Genomic DNA, 20059 nt, shown 5'->3' with positions numbered 1-20059 from the left:
TCTCTTCCATTTCCATTAATAAAGTGCCCTTTATATATAACTGTATAATCATACAAAATGTTTGCATATAATGTAATAATAATAATAATAATAAATATCTCTGGGCTTTAAAGTGTTTCTTTCAACCCAGTCTCTTGACAAGTCTTAACAATTGTATGAGAAGGCCAAATCAAAAGTTGACTCATACAAAACTGTATGACTATTAATCACATAGGGAAAAATAAAAGAACCAACAAACAATGTTTAACCCCTAGCCCAAACCTAAATCTAAGCATAAGGTCTAAACTCTTAGCCAAAGCCTAAACCTAACTATTATTTAACGATGATTTTTATTGGAAAATAAACATTTGTGTACCACGGACGGCGGAAAACATCAAGGTTTGAAATGCAACAAAGGAAGCATATAACAGGTTAATGACATACATCAGTCATTTGCATTGCATAAATAAATATGGAATGAGTAATCAAACTTGTTAAGAGACATTTCCTTTCTTAAAATAAACTTGTTTTTAATAAATTTGAAATTAATTTTGTTGGTTTCTATGGACATAAATTTATACCTATTAATATGAGCCAAGTCGCACGACATTTTACGATTTCACCTGTTGTCATAAGAATATGTTTTGTTTTGTTGGGTTTTTAAAAAAATCAAGAATATGTCTGTCTCAAGGGACCTCAGCACTGCCATTAACCTGAACTCCTTAACACTCATTCACGTGATTTTCTACAAATCCCTGACAATGACGTGAGTTTTGCCTCCTGTGATGGTGCTACTGCCCGCTCAGGTGGATCAGCGTTTCAGGCATTGGTACATTTAACAAGAGGGACACCAAGGCCAGACGTGCTCCCTTTGGACGCAAGCTGTTGAGCAAGCTGCAGGCAAACAAATTCCAGTGCAAACTAACAAACCAAGAGAGACAAATTAAAAACTGATGAACACGCCATGCCCATTTTTGTGAAAGCTGGAAAAACACTGTAAACCTGCTCATTAGAAAATAATTATTTAAGTAACAAACTCTGACCACTCTGATCAACTGCTGTGTAACGGTTCAACAAGGCAATATTAATGACTGTCGCAGAGCTATTTTTGGATGGACTGAGCTGACAGGAAGAGCTGGATGATAGAGAGAGGTGGTGTTACTCTCGCAGTCATAACAGGCTGATTGGGGAGCTGGCCGAACTACATGGTTACCAGCCTCTCTCTCCATCTCCTGTGTGGATACGGGCTTTATGGTTGAGTCAGGGAAAAATGAGCCCCTGTTTGTGTCCATAATTCCCCATGTTCATCACTGCCGAGTCTTTTTACAGTGCAGATCAATCGTTCCCTGCATGGTGAAAACCCACACTCTACCACAAAACAACATTCAGACATTGTACGTTCAAGACGAACAAGCTATTTGGATTATCATTGAATAACAGGCATGAAGATAGAACATGATAATATTTGTTGGTAATAACACCTAGACTGTAGTTTCAGAACCCATACATTTCTTTACACTTGGATAGACACTGCCAGGATCAGATTGTCCATTAGGAGAGTCAGGACTTTTCCTGGTGTACCAGTGGGACACAAGAAGGCTGATGTACATTATGATATAAAAATTCATAAACACATTCATGAAACACAAGCAAACCACATTAGAGTATAAATCGTTCATAACATAATTCTTAAATAAGTTGTCGCAAGTAATAATTTAATTAATAATGGTTTTACGCTTGACATACAGAAATAAGTTCCGCTCATGTTTATGAATGAGGGTCTTTGTAAGTATCAGTATCCAAATGTAAAGAAATGTCCAGGTCCTGGAACAATTACCTATCAAACACGGTTTGGTAAGTGTAGGGGAATAATGTGATTTACTTTTTTCTAATGCTCTCTCTTCCCATATTAAAAATCTTTTACATGTTATCTGGTGGTGAGCTGGTTAAAGTAATAAAAAATTAAATTAGACTGGCATGTTTTACTCCTGGGCCTCAGATGTAATCATAACATAGAAGACGTTAATAATAATACCATCAAATGTCTTTCTATGAGCTCATTTTTACCCTATCTAGCTTGCCCTTTTAGAAATAATAAATAATTAATGAATCATAAGATAAAAATAAGCATATTGTTTAGAAAAGGGCTTCACGGATTAAATGCTTCTGGATCTAAGTTTTTGTGCTCTTAAATCTGCCTGTTGCCCAGATGTTACTTTATAGGCTAGATGTAATTCTTTTTAAACTCGAGTGTAGGACATATCGACTGATTGGACTGTGTTTCTGGAAAGAGTTTTTAACTCCTCTTTTGAGGGAAAGAGAGCGAATGAATTGATTACCTTTTCCACAGCTGTGTGCTTTGGCAAGAGTGTTATTGTGCCTCATCTGAAGAAAGACTATAAAGTGGCACAGTTTTTGGAGGTAATGCATCTCTCAAGAGTTTGGGTCTTTTTGGTTCACCCTGTGTATTCAACTCTTTCTGTCTCCTCAGTTTGATGTCCCCCTGATGACCAGGAAAATGTGCTGAGGCAAGAAAAGCCCCATCACTGATTTATGACTTTTATGGCTGCTAACAAACACCTTTACCTTCCAATGCTGGGGTGGGATGGGGGGGCATGGAAACTATTTACTCTCCTTACTCTGCTGTTGGATGAGAACACATCGCTCAATTCCTACAAACAGTTTAACCTCTATAGCCTACACCACACTCTCTAGAGTCTATACTTGGGAAGGCATTTTGAGCTAATAAATATGAGCACCTATTTTAAGAGAGCAATAGAAGATCCTTTCATAGCTCTTGGAGGTTGATGCTCTCGTTTTGTGTCATGAGCAAGAAAAACATGCATAGATCACTTTCAATCCTGCATGTTTACAATTTGCTGGCATTTAAATAAAGCCTAATAAGAGAATAAATTGAGCAATTTATTGGGTTTGCTTTTGATAAGAGGGATAATATTTATCGAGGACAGCGGTGATTGCATGGTGAGTTGGGAAGAAAATGCTTATTTGAAGAAAGATTTAAGCTTTAATTGCACACTAAAATCTGTATGATGGACGAATTCTGGGAAAAGAGCCTAAGATTTCATGCTTTTGCACAGATGTCTTGGCCTTTGGGACTTTCTGCAATCATGAGAGGAATGTTAGCTTAAATTCCTTGTCTAGAACATCCAACAAAATGCTGTTGAGTTGATAACAACATCAAATTAAAATGGTTATTGTGCTTTATCATCTTGCATACCATTGGCCACAGTTACATGGTAATGCTTGCACCCTCTGCATGCTGGTGGGAGATGGATATGTATACTGTATAAACTACTGGTGTGAGTCATTAACATCTTGTTTCTTTATCTTTTTTTTAGTGCATCTCCCAGAACAGACTGTAAAGGGAGTATTTGACACTTGTCACCAGTTGCACCAAACATTGTGGTTTACTTTTATCTAGACTTAGGTGAGGGTGTGAATTTCTGCTTCTCACACTATCGTAGGTGGCATAAATCAGCCTCATGCTGTTGTATTCAAAGCAGCTCTGGACTCAAATACACATATTTACAGAATCTCACATTATTACACACAGCTTCCTGTTCATTCTGACTCAACGTCCCTTTGTGTTATCTGAGGCTTCGGTAAATGTTGACCTTTGATGCTGGAAGCACATCGAAGCACATACCAGAGAATACAAATCAATGCTTGACCTGCAGATTATTTTAACTGCAATGCTTGAAGCCAAGAAAGAAGCACCAGCCATTACAGTGTGGCCATAACAGCAAACAGCCAGAAAACAAAGCGCAGTATTAGCATAGCTGTCAAACATTCTGCTAACTCCAAATATTAGCTCAGCTGTCTGCTTTCATCTGCGCACATTCTCGCAGGTCTTGGGTTAGAATCAATGCAAATACACATGCATAAAATCCCACCGAGATTTGTTTACACTGCGTAGCACTGTGCTTCAGGAAAATTCTACAATAATTATATAATAATTATATAACTTATAGCAATGATAATAAAAAAATAATAATGATGGTAATACCCTCAAAAATTTGATCTGCTGCTAAACCACTAACAAGGAAGTATAACAGGTGTGACTAAGCCTCTGATGCATCTCAGTCCCAAGTTCTTTTCCAAGTGATTTGGCAAACCAAGCTGCATTCAAACAGAGAGAGGAGGAAGAGAGGGAGAATGGGGAGAGAGTGAAAGAAAGATAGCAAGGGACCGAAGCTGCAGATTGGGTGGATGTTCTACTTACATTTGCAGCCATTGTCCCACAAATATCCTGGCAGACATTCGTGGCACTTAGCCCCTGTCGCTCCCTCCTTACATTTACAATATCCTGTGCCATTACAGCGATCAGAGTCTGAGCCAAAGGGATTACAATTACAGTCTGTAGAAACAAGACACACACATACACACAGTGGAGAGACGGGGTCTGCGGTCTTTAGCCTCTTAGATCAGCTCATGAATAATATCCCTCTGTTTTCTACACAAACAGCATTTTCGGCTCAAAATGGGCCTCTGCTGCCTCCATGCACATTCCTAGTCTACAAAGGACATATTTATAACCGCAGTTTAACTGAATATTTACCTCACGTCTACCATTTCAAAGTAACAAAATGGGAAGCATTAGCTGGGAAAGGTGAGGGAGAGTGGAAATGGAGACAATGGCACTTACTTTAGCATGGGAAACGTAAGCTTGTGAATGTTTAACTTCTTGGAAGTCCCATAATGCAAGAAATGCAGGGCGATGCAAACCTTTACTGCCTTTACTGAATGATTGTACGGAATAATCATTTTCTTGTAAAAAAAAAAAATAATAAAAAAATAAAAATACAAAATACAACTTTTTATATACTGCAAAATTTGTGGCATGAAGAAACATACAAAACAGCAAAAAGACAGAAACATGGTGGAGGGGTCCTGATTATCCAGTCCATTTGCAATCCACAAGTGCATTAAAATTGAATACTTATAATTTACGTATCATAATGTAACATATAATTTATGTATCATAATGTGACATATTTCCAAATTAAACAGTATTTTCAACAAGATATAACACAGGACAGAAGATTTTATCCATCTTGAATTGATTGGATCCTGAAACACAACCGCCATTCACTTTTTAAAAGGCTTTTTAATCCAGGATGTGGAGACTGAAGGTCTAGTTCACCATCAAGAGCATTGTGACGTATCCCAATGATAACGCTTCTTTTTCAAATCTAGCATTATTTGTTCAATATATTATTTCAATATATTAAAGGTTAAGGCAATTTAGCAATTTGGCTATTGGTTAACATTAACTGGCCTTCTGTAGGTGATATCAGCCAAATAAAAAATGGTTTCAGAGTAAGAGCAATTATTCAATTTTAAAGGTGCACTCAGTATTTTTTTTTTCTCATTAAAAAAAAAGTTTTACTCCTAAAAAAAAAAAAAATGAATTTTGAAATATACATGTACGAATACAAAATCAAAGACTCACATGAGACAAAGACTCCAGTTATATGAGTAACCTAAAAAAAGCTGTTTAAATCTACGTGGAGAGGGTCCCCTCATGGTGGCTGCCATGTTAGGATCACATGACCAGCTGACTAGCTCACATGACTAGCACTCAATCTCAGTAACCGCCCTGTTATCAGACACTTTCACTTGTGGATTACATTAATTATAGCTGACAGTGAATAGTGACTTTCTCCAATGGCATTTTGACTGAAAACTATTGGGTTTGAATAATGCTACATCCATGCCCCTAGGTGTCAGTGTAAGTCCAAGATGACATGAACAGAAACTGAGTGCACCTTTAATGAACAGTTAGGGAAAAAAAATGTTTTTCCTTTGGAATAACATGCACTAATGAATCCTGCACAATGTTTATTATGAAAATAAATGAGGTTCATTCTAATTTCATGTTGACTTTAATTGTTATGACGTCAGATTCTCTCCAGGTCATGGAGAGCATTAGACCTAATGACATTTGGGCAACAAACCCAAATCCTTAACCAGGGTCTGGTTCCTCTCATGGTGCTACCAAGAGCCATTCAAAAACTGGATCTCCGGGATGTCTACAGAGAAAAGACGAATAACTTCTGCAGATTTTGAGCTACTGAGAGGTATAATGTATTGCAACATTTTAAATATTAACTTACAATAAAAAAATAAATTAAAAAAAAGAATCTCATAAATTCACTTGTGGTTTCTCTTAAGAACTTGGTTGCATAGCATTAAACTCTTGTGGAATGGCATGTATGATTCTTATACCAAACTGTTATGATGAGAAACACTAATCATTCCTTTGGAATGCTCCTTCAGCTATTCAAAATAAATGCAAGGACTATTTTCAGACACCCACAGCTGCTGAGAAGAACTCTTTATACATGTGAATATAACCTTTAGGCTTTGCTTTATAGCTGGTGCTTTTAAAAACATTTCATTTAAAAGCAAAATACGTTTATGCTTATCAATTATTAATGCTTTGCTAAACCACTAACATAAACCTCTCCCACAATGCACTTTTCACATATTTTGACAGTTCTGTGGCCCTCCTGTGACTACAGATATTGCTAGGTTGAGGTGAAGGTCAGAGTCTGTGACCTGTAACACCTAAAGATGTATGTGTAAGTCACAAAGCCGTGATCTGCCTCTAGACGCCTCTCTCACTCTGTTCCTTCTCTCTCGCTTTCTCTTTTCTAGAGTGACATATGCAGCATGCGGCACCTTTTATTGTGGGTGATAGTCCTCCTAGACATCTCACTATAGAAGTGTGATGGCAGACATCACCTTTACCTCACTGTGACACCTGTCTGACTTTCTTGTCTGAATTTTTCTCTCTCTTTCTTTCTTTCCTTTTTTTCCGTCTTTTAGTTAGTAATTTTCTTTATTCTATCTTTGCTCTCACTCTCTATCTTTGCTCTCGCTCAATTTCTTTGCTCTCTTTAGATGGAAGTGTAAAGCTGTGGCTTTGTACAATCAAACATTAAAAATAACACTAATTAAGATGGGGACAATTTTTTTTCTACAATGTGTTCTGTCATAATTTTCCATGGATCATCATGTCACATTCCTGACGTGCCAGTTTGTTGGTTGTTTGTCTGCCCACAGTCAAAACTGGAGAGATGTGGATTGATGTGATTTTGCTGACGCACAAAAGCATGCATGATGAGACTCGGGTGACAACAGAGGGATGGACAAACACACAGAAGGGAGGGAAGGGTTGGAGTATGATAGAGCAATAGAAGGGAAGGCCAGATGGCAGATTTGGGGAGTGTGCGATATGTGATAAGCCATGTTTGTGGATGGGAGTGCTGGAGGACTGACCTATGCAAACATTCTCATCGTCCAGCTCTGCTGAGGCATTGCGGTAGTATCCAAGCTTGCACAGCTGGCAGTGCTGCCCTCTAGTGTTGTGCTTACAGCTCACGCAAATGACGGTGTTTAGCACCTCGATGTAACTGCAGCGATTGGAGTGACTGAAGCATTCACAGTCTTGCATAAAGGGGAGAGAGATGGGGCTGTGTTTAGGGTAAGTGTGTTCGAGTTGCGGCAGTGCTGCAGAAGAGGGGCACCATGGCATGCGAGGTTTGGATGGTCTGAAACAGCAGAAAGGTGGCAGGCACTGTCATGGATGCAGCCAGCAGTGTTAGATGTAAGATCACCATAAGATGAATGGAGAAGCGGTGTTGTTATTAGAGAGTTTGCCTCGAGCACACCACAGTGATAGAGAGGAAATAAGAACAGGAATGTTACATGGATACGACGGGGTACAAATAAAACACGAGCAGATGTAATTTTCAACCTTGGCAGAATGCGAGTGCACATGCAGTTTGAAATTTACATCCACGTGTATTTTGATCTATTGCTCATGGGGAGTTGTCTGAAATAAATTATGGAAAGGTGCACTGAAGGAGCTGGAACTTTGAAACATGAGAATAAAACAATGGCTTAAATTTTCTATTCCCCCCAAAATAACAACCTCTTATGTCTAAAATGGGTACACAAACTGCATCCTCTCCACAGAACTACTGCCATAAAATGAAAGACAAAGATTTTTTTCAGTATTGATTCTGTCAGCTCCAAAATGAAAAATAGCACAAAGTCCCCAAAAATCCCAAAAGTCTTCAAAGAAACAAACAACGTTTATCCAGGACATGAAGCTGAATCTCAATGTTTGGACACTGCTCTTTGCATAACAAACTGATGCGTTCACCCTAACTCACAGAGACTTGGTCAACTAACTGCCCAGTGCCCCCAACCCAACAGGTCTGGGAAATCTTCTTCATCCATGCCCTGCACATGTCATGGACAGGCAGCAGTGCTCATAATGCCTCCACACCATTCCCTCCAGAGTGGATGCTTGGGCTTTTGGGAGAAATGGAGGGATTCTCATTATCAAGATCTGGATTGAGGTCAGGCTTTCTCAGCAGCCTTTTCCCCTGTCCCCCAAGTTTAGGAGTGAGACAGACATATCTCCTGTAAAGTGATCTCAAAAGCTGCCTGGATATGTCAATCATTCTGTCTGGAAAATGTTTTAGAGGGCTTGCTCCAACAATAAAAGAGACAGGGCTTCTCGCATGTCAGCCACTTTGGAATTATATCAGATTCAATATTCTCATCCAAACCTGGATCAAAAAGATTGACTGTATACAATGCTTTAACCCAACAGAGTGAATTTGATGCTTCCCCTCTGAGTCATCAAGTTGAATCTTTGTCTTCACAATTTTAAAGAAGTGTGTCCCCAAAGCATTCGGCATGTCAGTGAATGGGACAGAGTTTACATATCAATTCAGGAACGAGGTAATCATAAAAACAATGAAGAGGAAAAGACACAATGCAAATGGAGAGGGAAAATCAGCCTCTAGGAAGGGGACGGGTCAATGCAAGTACTGGAAATACAAGGTAGAGGTCTGCAAGGGACTGTTTTTTCCATCCCGTACCCGCCCATTAGCGCAAGTTTCTATCATGCACCCAAACGCTCCAGCTGAATTTTTCTCCATGTTCACCCGCTCTCTGCCCCAGTGATTTTCTTCCAGACCGCTCTCGATACTGCAACCCCGGATTAGTTTTCCACATTGGGCAAAAGCCATACAAATAGACAAGTTTACACAAAACTCAAAACTTAATTTTTTCTGTTATTGCTATGGTGACGTGATGCCTGACTTGATGACCTGACTTGCATGAGGTTGATTTCTTAACACTAAACTGACCATTTTCTAGTCCGAATGTCACATCCTTTGATGACACAGTGTGTCCTCGCTTTGCTCTGCCATTCTTCTAAAGCCCCGTTGACTACAGTATCTGCATAGATTGTTTTAAATATTCGATAATTTGATGCACGTGCTGTGCATATTTTTGCATTGCATTTTCTGCTTATTGTTATGAAATTAAATTAGCTGTAAAATAAAATAATAATTATTGCTTTTTGCATTCATTAATTAATAATAATAATAAAAAAAGATGTCCACATCTGATTTTTCAGGCTATTTTCTAGCCACCCGCTCCCGCCCGCAACTCATGGACGTACTGCCCGCCACTGCCTTCAACTCAGAAATTTAATCCTGCGTGGCAAGAAATCAAATCGGTCCCACAGGTCCTGTGGGATTTCCGTGGGAATGCAGACCTCTAATACAGGGCTCAGTCTGGATACATTCAGGGAAGAGTGGCGGTGAGGGGTTGTAATTTGGATGGCATACACTAACACAGTAGTGAGAGTATATGAATTATTGTCCTCCTACCTCTCTTACTGTTTGAAACTTGTACAGAAGGAACAGTTGACAAAGAAACTTGAGGAGCTACTGGACAAAATAAAAGACAAAAAACAACAAACAAAATAAATTAAATAAAAACATGACTATTTAATCAAACAGAAATTCTTAATGACAGTATGAACATTGCATACTGTTTTTGCCAAAAAAGTTTAGATTTTTTGTCATGGTCATCTGGTCACCCTATACACAGCTGGCATTAGAGTTGTTGAGCTTCCCAGGCTACTTGCGTGAGAGCTCATAAAGCTTACATCCTTACTTCCCACTGCCAGTCACACACAACAGCAGAATGACAGGGCTCAGAACAATCAGTTTTCAGCTCATCATGCAGTCACAAATCAATTCATAGTGCAATGTGCACCATGTCCTTCATCAACCTCCAACCCCCAATGCCCACCTTAACACCCAAGACCTCTGTCAACCAATTCCGTATAACTGCAGCCCTGTTTATTCAGGCCTTTTCTCATCTATGCAGTGGGTTAACTTGATCAGCCATGAAAACTTCAGTTCACCCCAGCCGGGATGGTATAAGATTGAGTGGGCCCAAATGAGCACCAAGCCTAATAAAAATGTAGGGTATAATTCTTTAAGTCATTTGTATGTGTGTATCTTTATAGCTGTTCAGCTTGCAAGGAGGATTGTTTCTTCAGCATTGTTTTTTAGAAATGCAGATTACTCAAGGATCTCGCTGCTTTCAGACAGAACCTTGTAAGTTAATGAGAAAAAAAGGAGAAAAAAAGACTGTCTATCTGGAATGTGTCAGACTCGGATAACACAGCAAACGTTTAAAAAAGACTATAAGGTAGATGCCATCCAGCTTACATTATGTTGGATCTGCTTCACTCATAGCAGCCTAAAAATAGTATTTGTGAGTCATTTTAAAGGAAATTGTATCCAAGTTGAAAATTTACCCTACCTTGATTTCGGTTAGCGACACCTAGAGATGAAATGTTCTGCCGAACTGCATGCAAGCAGGAGAAATCAGGAGTTAATTGAATGCACTGGCTGTCGGATGTCAGATGCACTAAGACAGGTCCAGGATGGGCTCATGGACACATAAACAGCTACACACATCTCCAGATCAGGTCATAAAAAAGTTGAGCTGATATGCTCGATGAGAACAAGCAACCAATAGTCCAGAGATTGTATGTAATTGAGCTGTTTTGTGGCTTACTCTATATTACATGGGAATGAAGGCTGACAGAAATAAAAGGAAAACATGTCAGTCTATTGGAAGTAAAGTGACACTGGACTGTGCAGTGCAGGATGTGCAGTGCAGTTACACGTGCACACACGTGTAATCTTTACAATATTGATTTTTAAGTCAGTGATTAATTAAAGTATGTTTCTGGATGTGAGAATAGCATAAATGCATGTCTGAAACTGAGAATCAAAGTGATAAATTGATGGGAATATCCTCATAATTACATACAATTCATTATTTCCTAGGAGGCGGAAATATTACGGCTGGGAATGGAGCAGTCTCTTGTCAATCTCAGAGGCAGCACTAAAGCGAGAAGACCAAACCAAATGCTCCTTCTGTCCAACACATATATGGTTGTGTCCCTTATGTGCTGCTTCGTGGTTGACCTCAAGTGTGTGGGAATGTGAAACAAGAACAGGGTGCAGGAATTCCAGTGAGGACACGTCCATGAATTTGATAACACCATAGGTTTTTTTTTTTTTTTTCACCAGGTGGTTGGGGACTCAGAATGCATGCACACGCAAGATACTGACAGAGGGATACCCATCTTATAGACCTATTATGAAATGGCCTCTTTATCCAATCACATTGAGAGAAATAACTATTTTTTTCCATGTGATTTCCGGAATTCCATTCACATTACTATGAGTTTTCAGTTCAAGCTCCGATAATATTTTATGATAGAAATTAAAGATGACAAATACATTTTTAAAATAATTATTCTTGTAAGATTAATAATATAATGTGAGTTGAGGATGTGTCAACATTATTAAGGGTGAAGTGTTTCTCTTTCTTTAGATTAGTTACTGCCTATTACCTCATCAATTGAAGAATATGTTGTTGTTGTTGTTGTTTTGTCAATAAATCTTGTTAAAAGCCCCCCCAAACATATATTTTTTTACAATTATTTCCAGAAGTGATGAGACTTTAGATTTAGTTTGTAAACTAATAAATCCTTCAAAACAAACACAAATATTGTAAAAGTGCCAAAGCATTAAGTGCACAATCTGGACCCATCTGTTCATCAAACTAATCTAATAATCAGAGAAGCACTGTTTCTTTTTCACAGCCCTTTTTATGGAAGTTTTGTCAATTTTTTATTATTATATATATATATATATTTTTTTTTTCCAGTGAGACACAGAGAATGGGCATTCAACAATAGGCAACCAGTGGAGCCATTATTGGCTTGGAAGAGATCTGCCTTTAAAATTATGGACAAATTCAGCTGTCCTCTCTTGTTATATTACATGACACTGACACAATCAAGAGCCAGCATCATGCTACCCACAGGACCACAATGAGAGCTTTATTAGTGATATAAAATGTGTTCAGTATTAACAAGTGATCAGGTCTGATGCTCATCGCATCTGCTCTTCATTAATGTGTTTGTTAGTGAAAATTTGGATAAAGGTGAGATAAATGAGAAGTGACAGTCTTTAATCAGTGCCATCCCAGTAATGAAATGGAAACCTGTACAGCTAAACTCTCATCTTAAAATATAAATTTTGCTCTAATGCCTGCATTAGGGCAATTCTGGCAGGCTTAATAAACTTGGAATAGATTTGCGAAAAGTCAATAAAGAATTCAATTACCCTCAAGCAACTCTGAGAAAACTTTTGTGTTTTCTTTTTCAGGCTCGGGTATGACATCTCCAACCTCAAGGTCACTTTTTACAAGCTCTCTCTCGCTCTCGCTCTATCTCTCTGTAGTTTTTGTAAAAGGGGAGAGCACAATATTAGTAATTGCTATAGTCATGGTCAGAGGACAGTTTTTATGGATTCATTTCTGTTTTGATGTTAAAGAAACATCTCAGAAAAGCTGTTCGGGACCCTGGCGGCATTGTGAATGTCTCCTCTTTGTGTCGTTCTGGCTGGAGGAGTAATAAATTCACCATGAGGGATAGTGAATGTATGTTCATGGTACAGCATGTTGGAGGGTGGTTTGACATCTGAATAAGAAACAATGGAGCAAGCACATGCAGAGATGATGCAGCACAGGCCATGCTATACAGCCAAACAAAAAACACACTTCAGGAAAGGGGTGGGGGGTGTCCACTTGGTCTGACATTCATTTCTGATTAAATGCATTACTTTTAGTACTATAATTTAATACCTTTTGTGACCCAACTGATTTATTTTCAATAGAAATTAACAGTTGTAAATTAGACTTTACTTGCTAATAATTTAAATTTAATTATTGAACATTTGATTTGTGCTGTATTATTGCATTAATCTATGATATGTTACAAAGTGCATACAATTTATCCAAACAGTAAAGGTGTATATTTGTCCTGGACCCAGGAAAAGTGATGCATGTGGAAAAACATTCAGGGTTCTACATGCATTCTGGGTTGTTCAATGTCTCTGTGGCTCCAGTTTTCCTATTCTCCCTCCCAGCTCCTGTAACTCTATCTGTCTAATGGCTCACAAGGCCTCTGGCAGGACCAGATAATAACAGACCTGCATTTCTGATATAAAAATGATATTTTCCTCTTTCTGCTTCTAGAGAGGTACTGAACTTAAAAAGCTGAAAAGTCATTTATATAAAATACATATTATGAAAAACAAAAAAACAAAACAAAACAGTAGTATTCTTTATGCATGTGAAGCATCAGCCTTTCAAGCCTGGTTCAGCATTTGAATTAGTCTGCCCACCACCCTCAGTACGGCCCAAAGCAATATTGTCATTTTCCGGAAATAGCTTAACTGACCGTGTTATAATTTACTTAAAAACCAGTCATGTGTTGTCACATAGTTTATATCAGTTGGTGTTGATACAAAATCAGAAATGGAAGTTAAACCAGAAGTAGACTTGTGGGGAAGTGAGAAGCAAAACTGTGCACCACACACTTCCTGTTGATTTAGAGCTATGAATTTGTTTACTTACTAACTGGACCAACACTATTTGGCAGACCTGGAAGAGAGAAAGAAAACAGATTTTATCAAAAACAATCAGATATTTAAAAAAAAAAAATGTTTTGTACAGTATGTTTTACAATTAGAATAATGTCTTCTTAAATAAAAAAGTCATTAAGCAATTAAAAACAGTGCACATCCCTGCTTAAAAAACAAACAAACAAACAAAAACAAAAACAAAAAAACAACTTAGACCAGTAGGAATATCCATGCTGGTCCAGGCGGGTTCATGCTGTGGAATGCTTGATAAACAAAGTATAGAAATAAATCATTTCAGACATTTGATGCCAGCATAGAACGTCTTGGTTACATATGAAACCTTGGTTCCATGAGGGGAAAAAAAGACACTGCGTATGATCACTATGGGACACCATCCGAGTGTTACATGGTCTGAAGCCCTTATACAATCATGCCAATTTATTGGCTGATGACGCTTAAGGGACGTCCCCTAGGGAGCTACATCACGGGCTCCATATAGGCAGCTGTAATCAACTGTCTAAGCCCGTGTGGCAAGCATCCAGCATAGCGGCGCACAAATGAGCTAAAGCGCCTAAATAAAAAAGGAATTATGAATTTACTCCTGTTACAACAGAGAGAACCTGGGAACAGGAGTCAATCCCTCGTCCAGATTATAAAATCTTACAAATGTATGTGGAGAGTACCACCCTGCTGCCATAAAAATGTCCTCCAAGGACTCACCTCTAACCAAAGCCTATGAGGATGCCATGCTCCTCATAGAATGGGCTCAAATACCTGAAGATAGTTCAGGTAAATTGCGTGCTTCGTAAGCACTCGAAATTGCATCAATAAGCCAATGAGACAATCTTTTCTTGGACACTGAAACACCTCTGTTGCAGCCACCAAAGCACACAAACAACTGTTCTGACTAGCCATTGGCTAGTACGGTCAACATAAACTTGCAGCGTCCGAACTGGGCAAAGCATATGTAACCTTTCATGCTCCTCCGAATGGGGGAGGAGGGAAAGCCCGAAAATTAATGGTGTGCTAGCAAAACAACGTAAAAATAACTTTGGGCAAATAGCCCAAACGAGGCTTAACACAACTTTTGAATAAACTGGCGCAAAATCCAATATTGTCGCTGGCCCGTCCAGACTCCATAGGCTGGACGACCTTTGTGTACAGCGCCCCAACCTGTGGAGGAGGCGTCTGTCATTATCACCTTGTGGCGACACACCTGTCCCAACGGAATGCCCGACATCAGAAGCCAGGTCCGTTTCCATGGCAGCAGAGTTTGGTAGCACCCATGTGTCACTCTGAAGGGGCGAAGCGCATGCTTCAGTGGTTGAAGTCCCTTTGTGGAGTTTATCCAGCACTGAAAAGGTCTCGCATGCAACATGCCCAGGGGAATGACAGCGGATGCCGTGAACGGCTGTTATTTTTTTTATCTGAATATGGAAATAAGTGTCCTTCAAATCTATTGTCACAAACCAGTCCCACGGCTGCACTTGTGACATTATTTGTTTCTGCATCAGCATTCTGAATTGACATTTCATTAGAATGAAATTCAAACGTCTCAAATCCAGAATGGGACGCAAGCTGCAGTGTTTTTGGGACCAGAAAATAAGAAGTGGGAATCTCCTCTATTGCCCCTTTTTCTAAGAGAATGTGAATTTCTCGAATAAAATGGGGCTTCCCGAACAGAGACGTCTATCGGAACAACCCCATTGAATACTGGCGGTGCCCGCCTGAACTGAATGATATATCCATGCTCTATTGTTCGAAGTACCCAGTTCGAAACACCCTGCAACTGCTGCCAAGAGAGTAGACGGGCAGACAGAGGAATTAATGAATGGCTCTCGCCTGTAGCATGACATGTAACCACTCAATGGCATGCTTGGCTTACTTTTGACGACTGCCCCACAACCAGCGGCACAGCAGAGGTGTGCCTTATTGCCTCTACTATTGTGGCTGGTTGAATGGGATTTAATAATGTTTCTGCCTTTATTGTATTCAGGCATATTCAGGTGCCCTGAAATTCATTTACAGCAGGGACGCTGACAGAATAAACCTTTTCCCTGGTATTTTGAATGGGGAAGAGTGTGTGAACAGTTGTGGGAATGTTTATTTGAGAAAACTGGTTCGTCACAACGGCCCCAGTATTCTTCATGGGGGGACAACGTGTGATGATTACGTTCACTGTGTGTTTTGTGTACACTTGTTCTTGATGAACATTGAATTATGTTATGAATGTCTTGAGACCCTTGGTGATGGAGACAGGGGCTGAATTCGGGAAGTGTGTTTTTAATGTTCACTCCCCAGAGTAAGTTGCGGGGGAAAACAACACCATATTCTGGTTGTCGGGCGTTCAAGGTGTGCACTCATCCCTATACTGAGCAAAGGGCAAACAGGGGAGAAACGGACACATTTATATTGTCCAATTTCATTCACTGAATGGGGACTCACCCTTCATTACACAGGAAGCCCATCAGGCTTGTGTGTAGACCTATTTTTATTGTACATTGAGTTAAATTACGTGTAGGGTTGGGAACCGAGAACCGGTTCTTGTTCAGAACTGGTTCCATTCTTTAAAAAATACCAGAATCATATGATCTTCATGACTTTTGGTTCCATTAACGGTTCTCCAGCATGCAGTTTTCTGCCGATGTGGCTGGAACAATACTCTGACAGTGTTTGTAGCAGCGCATCTCTGCAGCAGCGCTGCCCTCTACTGACTCTACAGCGTAAAAAACACACAGTTTTACCAGTGCTTTTAACTCCCAATCAAATGAGTTTTGAGCCGGCTCTTTTTAAAGCGCGAAAAATATGCACTTCCGGTACAGTAAGATTCCCAAAATAATTATTCAAAGGAGCCGGTTCTTTTGAATCAACAATGCAAAACATATGGTGCTTCCGGTATAGTCCGATCCCGAAAGAACCATTCTAATGAGCTGGTTCTTTTGAATCTACAGCGCAAAACATACAGCCTTCCAGTATACAAGTAATCTTATACTGATGAAATTAAATAAGAACTGTTGAAGTCTCACAAGCCTGAAGTACAACATTAAGCTGCAAAACACAGTCTAAACTGTCTCTGGAATGGTTAGTGTTTATTTAATGATGACCTGTGTCTCTATTAAATCAAGCAGTGCAGTTACTGACTGGTTGTTCATATGACAATGTATGATTAAAGACACAAGTTTTGTTGTAATAAGTGGAATTTTATAAAATAATAAATGAATTAATGAAATATGCCATCACATTTTGTGTTGGTTTAGATTTCTTTATTTAAAATAGAGTAAGGATCTATTATTGGATTGTATTTATGTCTCTAAAAAGTCTGCAAACACACTTTTTACAAGAACTGTATTACATTTATTTCTGATTTGTTATATCTGCTCTGTAAAAATCTGAAATGATCTCATTATTTGGTAACAGACAGTAGAGGGTAGTAAATGCAATAAGAATTGCATTTCTCATTTCTAAATAATTATAAAAAAAAAAAAAAAAAAGTACTAAAAGAATTACTGCAATTGTTACTGGAACCGGAATCGTTAAGAGGAATCGGAATCATAAAATTAATCAGAAAATGGCCGCTGAGACTCACGCTTTTGCTCAAGGGGATGGCGACAAACACGCAGAGGATTCCAGTGTCCGTTCGCACTCATATCTTCTTAGACACAAAGCCGAAATCCCAAATGGCTCCAGCACACGGATCTCCATATCTGAAGGCTGTAGAACTGGAACAAGTGGGGATAACGGCTCGTGGTGAGAAACTGCGATCCTTGACGAAGCGCCATTGTCCTCATTGGTCCCTTGTAATTTTGGGAAAAAAACATTGAAATTGCTGTGTCAACAACGTCGTTCCATGTTTGACACTCAAAAGGGAGAAAAATAATCCTCCTTTATGGAGCCTGTGACGTAGCTCCATGGGGGGTCACTTAAGCGCCATCAGCCAATAAATTGGCATGATTTTAAAAGGCTTCAGACCACGTGACACTCGGACGGTGCCCCATAGCGATCATACACAGCTCGAGTTCTCCGAAAGGGAACACAAATAAAACACACACAGAGAGAGAATTAGGCAAATATCCACTAATTATAAAAATACAAATATGGGCAATGTAAGCGTAAGCATAGTTCTAGCAGGAAGATCTCAGAATTCATTCATCAGGCATCACATCCAATCACAACACAGCCTCCGCTTCATAAGCCTGCCAGCTCCCTCTCATTGTTCGCATACTTCCGTGTTTTCCCCCCATCCCGCCCCATCTGCACCAGTTTAGGACCCGTCCTGGGTGGGGGCAAGCTCTGCTCCCCTGCCATCATCACCTCCAGCAGAATCTGATGGTTCAAGCAGCATCAGATCAATGAAACGTAGGATGGGGTTAGCACCAAATGATATAACTATCTTTTCATTTGTATAATTCCAATAATCTTGAGTCTTTCTGATAGAAATAATTTCTGGAAACATCTAAAACTCAGTAACCCCAACTCATACAATTATAAAGCCCTGCAATACTAAGAGTTGAGCAAAGAAACAAATCCCCTCTCTCAGCTGGTCCAGAGCTTTAGTCCAGATGCTTCACCAACATCAACACTAACCCTCAACACACAAAAGACCTGAACCAGAACAAAAAGCTAAAATAATTAGATGGAGCCAAATTACAGCACAAATAAAACATAATTATAAAACTTAATGGGCAACTCAAACACAACAACAAAGTAAAATGCAATGCTATCTGGCCCTTAAAAGAGAATACACCATGGCAGACTATCTGTTCACCTTGACAAGGTGGACACACCTCAGACTCAGTGGACACACCTCAGTATAGGAACAGGCAGACACAGGAAAACATGGCTGCCACAGGAAGAAAGGTTGTGTCCACACTGTGATCAAAACAAAATCGAGACATAGCTGCATTTTCCAACGGAATGTGCAAAATACACAGACATCCGGGAACATTTTTACCACAAAATTAAACATATTCACAGCACATTTGACCGTTTAACAAACACTGAAAAACAGCCTTTCTTATTAGGTGAACACAAGGACTGCTGTGTGATAGCAGCACAGTATGTGTCTGTCACAGAATGAGAGAGTGAGTGAACTGACACGAGTCTGTAGTTTTTTAGTAATATTTTATTTTTCCTTTATGTAAAACTTCATTTTTATTATTTAACATTAGCCTTTTTACGTTATTTTTCAAGTACTGTATACATTGCATATTGAGGATCTGTGCCATGTTTCTACATTAAACAGACCAGTCAGATGATGTGCTTGAATGCAGGATTTCTTCTGAACGCTGGGGAGCTCTTGCAGATGATGCTCTGGTGGTGGGAAGGGAGCTGAACTCACGCCCCTGCCATGTGCCATCGATCCAGTGTGTGCCATCTAATCTCTCCCCCCAATCTCTGTTTCTCAGGGACAGCTAAGAGCCAAATTTATGACCTTTTGGAAGGAGGGCTGAGAAATAGCTGGGGAAAAAAGGCTGAAGGCACCTCCAATGAACACTGACAGAGGAAGAGAGAAGAGTGCAGAGCAGACAAACTGCATAAGGAAGTATAAACTCTACCACCATGGCCTGGTATTCATGACCTATTGTGCCAATACCAAAGAGTGTCCTTCATGGAAGAAAACAAGTTCCTAAAGTTCCAAAACATTTGAAATCTTTCAGAAAGCACTGAAGACTGTGTGCAAGCTTAACTCCCCTGGATACACACATGGAAATTATAGCACGTGAGACTTTCTTTAAAGCATTATTTGGGCAGACTGGAATACATTATCTCTATTAAGCCAAAATGTTCATAGCTGCCTTAAGAACACTTCAGAGTATGTAAAAACTTATGCCAAACTATATCAAAAGCAACAGTTCTAAATTAGATTAAAACAATTCATTTGACAGGGTTAGAGGTATAAGCAACATTAAAATTAAGGTTTATTTTAGCAAGAGCACTAAAGAAATATCCAACATTTAAAAGCATTCTGACTTCTCTGGTCATAACCGTAAAGCCTGGTGAAATGGGAAAATCTGATGTTCTTCTATTGTTACAGTATAGTATACAGTATATGTATATGTTACATCTAGAGTATAATACAGCATTGTTCTACGTAACACACTCTCCATTCTCTTTGCTTTAAATACAGGCAGTCTTTTAGTCTGTGTTTGTATTCATTCTCACAATTCATGCAAGTACAGCACAACCTCATTTTTTATTTATTTATTTATTCATCTCTCCTTTCTACTAGC

General features: G+C 39.2%; 1 protein-coding gene across 14 annotated transcripts in view; it reads right to left on the bottom strand.

The window, feature by feature from the left end:
- Nucleotides 1–20059, bottom strand: part of LOC127434465 (netrin-G1-like) — a 148206-nt gene that overhangs the window by 5757 nt on the left and 122390 nt on the right. For 6 of the 14 annotated variants that reach the window (XR_007896050.1, XR_007896049.1, XM_051687253.1 and 3 more), the window contains exons 5-7: nucleotides 13822–13848; nucleotides 7285–7452; nucleotides 4223–4357 (exon numbers count right to left, since the gene is read on the bottom strand). Coding sequence is in view for 12 of the 14 variants with exons in the window: in XM_051687253.1 (XP_051543213.1) it covers nucleotides 4223–4357; nucleotides 7285–7452; nucleotides 13822–13848 (330 nt within the window). In the remaining 2 variants the exon portion in view is untranslated. Of the gene's footprint in view, nucleotides 1–4222; nucleotides 6033–7284; nucleotides 7453–10644; nucleotides 10690–13821; nucleotides 13849–20059 lie in introns of those variants that run through there. The other 8 variants (XM_051687256.1, XM_051687257.1, XM_051687258.1 and 5 more) reach the window with 8 other exon arrangements.

The sequence above is a fragment of the Myxocyprinus asiaticus genome, chromosome 44 (assembly GCF_019703515.2).
Source record: "Myxocyprinus asiaticus isolate MX2 ecotype Aquarium Trade chromosome 44, UBuf_Myxa_2, whole genome shotgun sequence".
Lineage (NCBI taxonomy): Eukaryota > Metazoa > Chordata > Actinopteri > Cypriniformes > Catostomidae > Myxocyprinus > Myxocyprinus asiaticus.
This window is presented reverse-complemented; position numbering and strand designations above follow the sequence as displayed.